The 10,090-nt window shown below is 42.5% G+C and overlaps 2 protein-coding genes across 3 annotated transcripts; one reads left to right on the forward strand and one right to left on the reverse strand.

The window, feature by feature from the left end:
* Positions 1 to 1,536: 1,536 nt before the first annotated feature.
* LOC124706263 (probable glutathione S-transferase GSTU6) lies at positions 1,537 to 2,319 on the forward strand. Its single transcript, XM_047237916.1, has 2 exons — positions 1,537 to 1,869; positions 1,957 to 2,319. The coding sequence occupies exons 1-2, from the start codon at positions 1,543 to 1,545 to the stop codon at positions 2,317 to 2,319; spliced, it is 690 nt and encodes a 229-aa protein (XP_047093872.1). The 5' UTR covers positions 1,537 to 1,542.
* Positions 2,320 to 2,692: 373 nt separating this feature from the next.
* LOC124685151 (phosphatidylinositol 3-kinase, root isoform) lies at positions 2,693 to 9,039 on the reverse strand. 2 transcript variants are annotated; one of them, XM_047219473.1, is made up of 18 exons: positions 8,874 to 9,039; positions 8,720 to 8,807; positions 8,480 to 8,576; positions 8,199 to 8,357; positions 7,880 to 8,089; positions 7,503 to 7,681; positions 7,065 to 7,212; positions 6,759 to 6,854; positions 6,229 to 6,364; positions 5,963 to 6,084; positions 5,672 to 5,866; positions 5,418 to 5,588; positions 4,620 to 4,757; positions 4,295 to 4,449; positions 3,619 to 3,762; positions 3,379 to 3,523; positions 3,121 to 3,280; positions 2,693 to 3,018 (listed from the first exon to the last, which is right to left on the reverse strand). In XM_047219473.1, exons 1-17 carry the CDS (start codon positions 9,022 to 9,024, stop codon positions 3,143 to 3,145), a joined length of 2,472 nt encoding a protein of 823 aa, XP_047075429.1. In that variant the 5' UTR covers positions 9,025 to 9,039; the 3' UTR covers positions 2,693 to 3,018; positions 3,121 to 3,142. The 2 variants fall into 2 exon arrangements, with proteins under 2 accessions (XP_047075429.1, XP_047075428.1); XM_047219472.1 differs by having other exon boundaries at positions 2,693 to 3,021.
* Positions 9,040 to 10,090: the final 1,051 nt, after the last annotated feature.

Below are 10,090 nucleotides of genomic sequence, written 5' to 3' on the forward strand. Positions count from 1 at the left end.
CAGCGACGACGCCTCAAGACGTTTGGCAGCTTATGATGCAACGATCGACCGCTGCACATAAAGAAGGGCTGAGCTCGCTCTTTACGCTGGTCTGCTGGAACGTTTGGAAGGAACGGAATGCGAGAATATTTCGTCAGAAATCAGCGTCCTTCCAGCTGATCATCGCCTGGATCCGTGATGAAGCGCGCGAATGGAGTTTCGCTAACGCTAAAGCCCTTAGAAAGCTGTGTTTCGAGCCGCCTTGATCATCGGGTGGCTCCCTCTCCTTTCTCCTTTTTTTCTTTCTCTCTTGTCTTCCCTGCCCACATTGATCGTGTAGTTACACATCGATGGGTCAATTGTAAAGTTTTTCCCCCTGCTAATTAATGAAATCCAGCGTGCTGGTTATTTCAAAAAAAAAAACAAGTTTGAAATATTTATCACATGTACGGGTCGTTGTGAGTCGATAGCTAAGCAAGTCAATTGCTTCTACAATGTCCTAAGATTGAATAGAATGGTTTAGACTAGTGCAATTTGAATTATGTTTTGAAATGATCATGGACATCAATAGTAACATTCAAGAGTGTCTCAAAATTTATTTAGGGCGTTTCTCATAAGTGCCTTAAAAGCATACACTTGAAGTCATTTTCACTAGTGCCTAAGAAGAAAACAGAGGCATCAAAGGTGACTTAAAAGCATATACTTTTGAAGACTGCCTTAAATTAAAATAAAATAGAGGCATTATCAAAGTGTCTTGAAAGCATATATACTCTTGAAGGCACTTTCTTTTAAAAAACTGAGGCATCATTCAAAGTGCCTTCAAAACCTTTTATTTTTGAGAAACTTTTATAGAGTGCCACAAAATACATTTTCCTAGCAAAATTTGTTTGCATTCAAATACATTTTCAGTCATTTTTGCTACCTTTTGAGGTATTTTTAAGTGCCTCCTATCCAAGGGGGGTCTAGTGAACCACACGTAGTGATGATTCCATAAATCGTGCGGGACTGTGTGATCTGAAGAGAAACTTTTTTTCCCTCAATCCAGCAAAGAGAACTTGAATGGAGGAGCATACTTGCAAATGGAACCGGCATTCAACAGGAATCAACATTGTTCACCACTCCATTGAGAAAATGCTGACCGATCACGGGGGGAACGACTGGACGCTGGCGTCATTGTTGACGCACAAAGCCACAACACACACTACTCCACTTCACATTGCTCTGATCTCGAAAAAAAAATTTGATCCGGTGGCAGATAGCTAACAAGTGGGCTGCAGGACTAAGATGACGTTGCGTGATGAAGAACAAGAGCACAATTAGTACATACAATAATCTCTTAGCATGCGTCACTAGTGATGCGCAACAAAGTGCTGCTATGTACTTCGCATATAGTAGTAGTGCTCATAATAAGTTGCGTAAACGACCTCTAGTAAGATCCAACCACCACGTAGTGCTATATAAACTCCCCCAAAACGAACCAATGCTTGCACAGAGACACGCACAATCCATAAATCTGTGAGTCGCGAGCAAGCAAGAAAGAAGAAGACGGAGCGAACAAGAACAATGGCAGGAGAGGGAGACCTGAAGCTGCTGGGCTTGCTGGTGAGCCCATTCGTGGTCCGCGTGCGCATGGCGCTGAGCATGAAGGGCGTGAGCTACGAGTACATCGAGCAGGACGTCTTCAACAAGAGCGAGCTACTCATCAGGTACAACCCCGTGCACCAGAAGGTGCCGGTGCTCATCCACCATGGCAAGCCCATCTGCGAGTCGCTGGCCATCGTGGAGTACGTCGACGAGGTCTGGGGCGGCGGCGTGGCCCCATCCATACTCCCCGCCGACCCCTACGAGCGCGCCATTGCTCGCTTCTGGGCCGCCTACATTGACGACAAGGTGTGCGGAATCCCTATGTATCTATTGCTATTTAGAGTCTGAGATGAAATAGCTCAGAATCTCAAAATTGTGCTTTGATTCTTGCAGCTGTTCCCTGCCTGGATGGGCGTCCTGAAGGCGGCGACGGAGGAAGAGAAGGCCGAGAAGGTTAGCCAGACGCTCGCGGTTCTTGTGCATTTGGAGGAGGCCTTCGCAAAGTGTTCAGACGGGAAGGCCTTCTTCGGCGGCGACACCATCGGCTACCTCGACCTTGCTCTGGGCTGCAATCTGTTCTGGTTCAAGACACTGCGGAAGATGTTCAATGTGGAGTTGATCGAGGAGGGCAGGACTCCGCTCCTGGCCTCGTGGGCGCAGAGGTTCAGTGAAGCAGCAGCTGTGAAGGACCTGGTGCCGAACGTAGACAAGGCAGTGGAGCACGCCAAGAAGATGCGTCGCGTATTCGTCCATTGACAGCGTCGCTTGCTGACTCCATAAATTGTGCTTACAATGTGCATAACAGCAGAGCGAATGTAAGAACCGATCACTATCAAAATAAGACGATACATGTGAGCACATGGCGCATAAAGTTTACCGTTAATCAGACCAAACGCTCGCCATGTACGCTTACTGCTGACGCTGTACATATGGATTCACTGAAGTGGGTATCCAGTAACAAAAGCAACATAATTGAAAAGCCTAATTTACAAGAGAAATCCATAATCAAATCTCCCAGAGTGGAAATATTGTGAAGATTACCGCTTCTCATTAGTCACACTCACAAGTCACAATATCAAAGGCACACGTGGAATCGGACCAGAAAGATCCAAGAGCAAGCCCGTGTTCAGAAAGCTAGGCAGAAAACACCTCTGCACTGAGAAATGTCTCAGTTTTTGTTATCTTTGTGGGCCATAACACAATAATTTGACAGCTCTCACCGGCGTTCGTGTCATTTGCATTACATTTGTACTACCATGCCATCAAGCATCAGCACCCTTTTGTTATAAACACGTATTCACAAATATTCTTCTGATTACACTATACACAAGCAAAGTTAGATACAATCATATTCACAAATTTACGCTTTCCAGCCAAACAAGTTAGAAGTATCCAGGTGGGTGGAGATGAGCATTTAAGGTCTCTGCTTGACATCCATTGTTATTTGCTAATAGTCTGCTGCAACAGGTCAAGATTACACAAAAAAAGGAGATCATCACTGGCTATTGCAAGAGCTTATTATATGTCAACAGGCAAAAGTAACATGACCAAACTCACCATCTATAAAAAAAAGATGTGGTCATCGCCAATATTGAGCCCATCTATGGATGGTCTCAACCATTTGAGGGAACAAGGCGCTAACACTCTCGTTGATAAGAGCCTGGAAGAAGTGTATAGCCTCCTCATCATCCAGATCCAGCCGGAATTTCTCCTGAAGCTGATGAATGCACACCATACAAGGGGAAAAGAATACGTGGTTATAGGCTCACTGATCTTTGTAAAAAATCCCCAAACTTGTAAAACAAAATAAATTACCTTAAGGGTTCCATTTTCATCGGACGAGATATCTGGAATATTTGATCTTTCCATCAACTTGAAGAGATTCAAAATAAGGCTGCTGTTGTTCCTTAAGATGTTGTATGCTTCGCAGCAGTAGGACTTGAATCTCGTATAGTATTGGCTGAAATGCAAAAGGCGAGTTAAAGTGGTTGCAAGAGCTGTGAGCGAGTAAAATAGTAAAATGGTTCAGCCACACAGAACTGATCGATGAATTACCTTTCTGCGCCACCCATGGCCTCGACCATTTCTTTGCATAGTTTCATTGGGGGTGGAAATGGCTTTGGATCTCGACCCAGAATAAAAGCAAAATCCACATGGAAAAGGCACCCGTCATCTCTTAGAAGAAGATTATCTAGATGTCTAGAGAGAAATAGAGAAAATTAGCCATTTGTATCCCTGAGAAACTGCATATATCTAGATCAATTGACATGAGTACTACATAGACAAAAGAGCATAAAAAAATTTGGATGATACTGTGAGCCAACAAGACCCTCGCTACTGATGAAAATTGCTATAGAAAATATCCTGGCAATGGAGATTGTTCCGCGAATGAGGTAACATACTTCAAACTACATGATGCAGAATGCGTTAATAAATCAGAAGTAATAAACACCTACCTGCGCAATATAATCCTTACATAAAGGAACACGAAAAAAATACCATTTTCGTTGGGGAATAATCAGGAACAATAAAATGAAGTGGGGCATGCAAATAAGTTCAATTTCCTCTAAAGCAAAATGAATAGTCTCGGACATGCAGCAATACATGATTAACAGTTCAAGATTGCTGAACGTGCAGCAAAATGAGAGAAATGCTTCCGTATGGTTATTACTAAGCAAAAAATGTTAGTTATCCTAATCCCAGCAGGTACTCAAAACAAGAAGGCACCAACCTGTCTCCAACACCCATAATATATGTTATGACAGAGTAACCAGCACAACTTTTGATAAAAGTTTCTAAGCACTGGGCAGTTATACCAAAAGGACCATCTTCGTCAGGATGGAACTTCTGGAGGTAACTTGTAATACTGCGATGGTCTGATAAAATCTGAGAACAAAAAATAAATTAACTCAGCAAAGGTAATTTCCTCTAGAGGCAAACTACTTTAGAAATGAATCTACAATCTGTAGAAAACTTTGTTACAGGGTTAATCATAACTAGTCATCTGGAAATCCAACATTAGCTACTGGCTTCCATGATCTTCAATACCAAATTACCTGTGCAAGTGAAGCGGAAGGTATAAATTCAACCATCCCTTCATCTTGTCCAGTTGCAAGAACTCGATATGGGGTAAGGTGCAAGTCCATATTTTCTAATTTGAGCAACCGGTCCATTAAAGAGACCATTTGAATAACCTACAAAACGCATAACGAAATAGTCATGATATCTCTCCCTACCATAGTATTTAGGTCTATGCTGAGACTAGTGCTCCAAATAATAGCACATGAACAGTCACCTTACCTTCAAGCATTTATGCTGCATGTTGCACCATATGCAGCTCCACTATTATAAAAAGAATATATCTATGTATACAACGTTGATGGTGGATATGCTAAACATAAGCTAGCTATGTTACATATACATGCACCACAAAAACATGGATGAGATATGTATCTTGTAGTTTGTGCTCTTTTACAAACTAAACCACTGAATTCTCCACAGGACCAAAATATAATGGACTGAGTAACACGGACGAGCGACCTGTTCATGCTAAAGCAAACAGTGGCCCTAATTTTACAACAATGGTTAGACACAGTTACATCACTGTGCATTTCAAGGAAAGTTTCTACAGCATGCAGTCAAATACATGCACAATATTTCATTTTATTTAGCTTAAGTGGCAAGCTAGCAAAGACTCGGAATAGAACTGTCTACTTCACAGGAATACTATACTGTAAACACTAACCCAGAATGTAAGACCCAGAACGTAAAGATGGTGATACATGTCAGGTATACAGATTAGAAGACAAACAAAAATGATTTCCATTAAATGGAAAACAGACTTGAATAATTACCAATTGATCTTGGCGGAGGTCATCTCCCTTTTTGAAAATTATCTTGGATGCTCCCCCACTTGCCGTCTTAAATGTAAGGCGCAATGGAGTTAAGGCACTCTTGAATATAGATGACTCTTGAGGCACAACGCCAGTAAGGAGAAGTTTAGGTGCTAATGGTGAACGAATTGGCTGAAATGAATTTATCAGAATAAGTCAATGACAACTTTGAAGAATAACAAACATGAGCACACTAATGATGTAACAAGATTTACCTCATCAAAGTTAGTAAGCTCACTGAAAACTCCTGACAACAATTGTCTCAATTTCTCGACTTTCTTTTGTGCACTACCACGAACATTTTTTACATCCTTCATAATAGAACATAACTGAGCAGTAAGTTCTGTTTGGCGTGATAAACTCTGCCACAGTCGAAACCCATCTTCATCTCCATCCTCCCTAGCAACCATCTGTTAAAAGGAATAATGGTAGTAAGTAAATGAAAGATTACATAATAGGAACCATAGAACCAACAGCATGTACCCAAAAAAAGGAATAGAACATACTTTCATCATTTCATCTTCAAGCATGTCATATGTACTGTAGTATCGTCTTGCATATGCAGGATTATGGAGTTCAACGACCACATACCAGCGAAGGAAACTAGCGATTTCAATGTTTGACAAAGCTGGAATGGACATAAGATCAAGCAACGTGTGAGTTTTCTATGCAGTAGTTACACAATAGAAAACACGCTGATCCCAGTAACCAAATGTGCCAAATGGAGTCATGATCACATTCCGTAGAACTTATAAAGAAGGGTAAAGCATACCACGGTTTACAAGAAAGTGTGCCAAACAAGACTTGTCTGATCTTTCAAATCGAAGAGCTTGCACCAGTTGGAGTAAATAGCACTGCATTTCTTCATCATCAGCTCTTTCGAGTACGCTCACAGCATAGGCACGAACCTTTGCAAAAAAAAAAGTACAACTTACAATAGAATATTTGGAAGAGTGTGAGATGAAATGTGTCATCCTGAGTCACGGACTAGTTACTCAATCATTCTTTAGTAACCAAGAGGTAGGGTAATCATCTATAACCTTACAAACATCTTTTGTTGAGGAAGAAAAATGTGTAGTACCAGTGCACGAGAAAGTTTTTAAGAAGGTTCAAAAAATGAAAGCTCACAAGCTATTTCAAGAAAAAATGTAGAGTATGAATTGCATAATTATTAATGAGTAATTCACTTAACAGATGAAAGGGCGACAAAAAAGGCTATATAAACAAAATAATGACATAAAAGCAACCTCACACACGTCTAAGAAAAAGACAAACACGGACAAAGGTGCCTAGGTAGCTTACTTCCTCGCTTTTAAAATCTGGTGAGAGAAGCTCTAATGCATCAGCCACATCAATTGTTTCCCACTTCCCAATCAATTCAATAGCTTGTTTAGCTTCCTGCACATCATGACATACTAAACATAAGAAGCTGCCAAATCATTTAGAAGTTAGATCAAGATAAATGTAGAGTTTGTATCCCAAAAAGTATACCAGGCCACCATGTTACTTAGAGCAAGCACAAGCAAGCAAAGAAACATCCCCTGGTTTCCTCTGATGCACAAATGAAGTAAGATGGTACACTGAGATATATGAGATAATTTTACAAACCTGGATATCACTCCAATCCACTGAGCGGACAAACTTTGTAAGAGCTTTCTTCTCAGACATCAAAGAGAAACGGAATTTCCAAATCAATTGCTTCTCGTCCGCCTGTATATCGCGCGTAGGAGGATATTTGATGATTCTTTGAAGAAGTCTACCCATAAAGCACAAAGTTAGTCAAGCTAGAAAACCCACAAATGTGCGTATGACTGTTAAGCTAGCAACTAAATTGTGCTTCTTGCCACTTATAATTCATGCAGCTAACATGCAAATGTGTTTGCCCATAGATTCATGTAACAGAACTTAAGATATTAGCAACCACTGGAATTGACTTTAGTTGTCATGTGACTTTCTGTTCTTACAACATGACAGCCAAACAGGAAGATCATAAGGTGACAGTGAAACAAAAATACTTAAGAATAACATAATACAGCTTGCACTCACTTGCGCTCATTTGAGCTTGGTTTCAGATCTTTGTCGATAATTCCACGAGTTAAACTCCTAGCAAGCTTTAACTGCTTGTGCTCAGATGGATTGGTCCGTCCAAGTTCAGGATCCCACACGGTAACAAGCTCATTTGATAATGATACAGGGGCTGGTGCATAGAAATTCGCTCCAGATTCCTGAGTGGAAAAGAACCAGAGTAGATTTCTTTGTGAATATAACAACATGAAATTGGTAATAACTATTTTTGTATCTGTAAATTGCATTCAAATGAACATCACATTAATTTCGAGAGCACAGTTTCTCCTTTATCAATGAGAAGTTGCCAGATACTGAAAGGAAGACACATAAACTATGAATGGCGAAACAATGTTAACCTGGAAGACAACTCTGTGTTCAAAACTGCAGAATTCAACAACTAGGCTAGGGAACGAGTTCTCCAGCCTCTCGCACTCCTTCTCCTTAACTCTGTCCACAGCACTGAAGGCAAGACGGTCAAGCCAATCGACATGCTGTATCTGCCCTCTCTCGTACTTGTTAACAAGCCTCTCCAGCCGCTCTATCTCGCCTCGCTCATTCTTAGGAACCTAAAAGCATTAATTCAATACAAAAAAAAAAAATGTAAGCTTGCCGTGAGGTAATTGAAGCAAACAACAGATGCAGAGACCGGTGATCCTTATAAAGAAAGCTGTCCACCTTGCCAGGGGTCATGGTGGGTACTCTTCCGTCCGCCTCCTTTTGGGGCCACAGCCGCAGCTTCTGCCTCCCCGTTTTAAGCTGTTTCTTGCTGTTGAAAAGGAATATGGTGGCTCCACCGACGACGCTGCTTCCCTCACCGGACGACACATCCCAAACCTACATTTGTTATCGACACAAAACACACACGGTTCAAAACTTGAACAGCAGTGCTACAAAATACCAATCCCTCGAGAAGGATAGTTCCTTCTCGTTACAATTTGATAGCACGGAAGATATACCGTGAAGGCGAGCTGCGCGAGGGAGGTCAGGTCCCTGTATTTGGTGCACAGGGTGATGAGCTCGTTCCAGCAGTACGGCGGGCCTGACGATTCGAGCCTGGCACCAATGAAGTGACTGTAAGAAACGGCGCTACGTTTTCCGATGCCAACGAGAGCTGATTAATTGTGCAGGTTTGTTTGGTAGGTAACGGAAGGGGATGATGATGATATATGTAAATCGTAGGAATAGAACGAGAATACCTAGTGTTGACTGGGAGGCCGAACTGGACTCCGTCGATGTAGAGCTTGCACTCGACGAAGAGCTCGGAGACCTTCTTGTCGAGACCGTCTGCGAGGGAGTAGAGAGGGGTGTCAGGAGAGAATCTGGGGAAGGAAGTGGGGGCAAAGGGGTTACCTTGAGCGGGAGGCGGGATGGGGGCCTGGAGGACGCGGAAGGTGAGGGGGAGGCTGATGTCGCAGGACAGGAAGAAGCGGAACTCGCTGCTGTTGTTGCCCGCCACCGCCGCCGCGCTGGTCCGGCTGATGGCGGCGGTCGCCGCCGCCATGGACGGACGGGCGGGCGGGCGGAGAGTGAGTAAAGGTGGCGAATTTACTATACGCGGTGCGCCGGCGAGTAGCCGCGGCAGCACGAGGCGGTCCGGCCGGCGAGGAGGTGGTGGCGTGCGGGGTGGGGTGCCCCGTCTGGACTCGACTCGGCGATGAAGAAGACGGAGAGGACAAGAGAGATGCGCATCGGCGAAGACGAACTACGAGCGGACTCTGGGATGGGCCAAGCAGTGGGCTGGGCCTTCGATTCGGGCCCGTGAAGCCCAACGCTTATCGGTAAACTCTACCTCCGGTCCTCCATGAAGGAACAATTTAATAAACTCTACCTCTTTGTTCTAAAAAAAGTAAACTATTTGGTTTGAAATTCGTTATTTTCTGGACTTTGAGGCCATGGTAAAAAAAAAAACCAACCGTCAGGTTATTTATGAACTTCTTACATGAACAACCATGTGAAAACCTCGTAGCCCAAGGGATGGCAACCCGGTGAAGTGTTTCTCATCCCATCCTCATTATTCCATGGAGGGGGATGGAAGTCCCCAATAAAAGGCTAAATTCAAATTATCTTCTTGTAGATTTTATGACTTTACATGTTTTATACATCAAAATAAGCAACTTTATAATACATACGAGGGAGAGGGTTTTGCGCCACAGAAACCAAAAATTGTGAGCCACAGATGAGGGTTTTTCGTAGTAGTGTACTATGTACATGGTAAAACAACAACAATTGTTATCATATGCTAAATATTGTTGAAATATACTACACTAGACACGTCATTACAATATATTTCATAGAAAAACATACCACTTTATATGTATATACATGTATAACGAGGAATATCAGGGAACGGGGATGAAAGACCTTTTAATCCATATCCCTACTTTAGATAACAACGGTCAAACTTCTTCATACATGTCCCCTAAAATTTCCCACGGGTTTGCGGGAAACGGATCTGATAGGTATCCCTATGTATGCCCGAGCATTGGTAAGGGACCTATTTGTAGAATTCTCAAAACACAAAAAGGAAAAATATAGGATCAGAGTGTTGTGTCTAATTGAATATTGCA

Source organism: Lolium rigidum, chromosome 1, assembly GCF_022539505.1.
Source record: "Lolium rigidum isolate FL_2022 chromosome 1, APGP_CSIRO_Lrig_0.1, whole genome shotgun sequence".
Lineage (NCBI taxonomy): Eukaryota > Viridiplantae > Streptophyta > Magnoliopsida > Poales > Poaceae > Lolium > Lolium rigidum.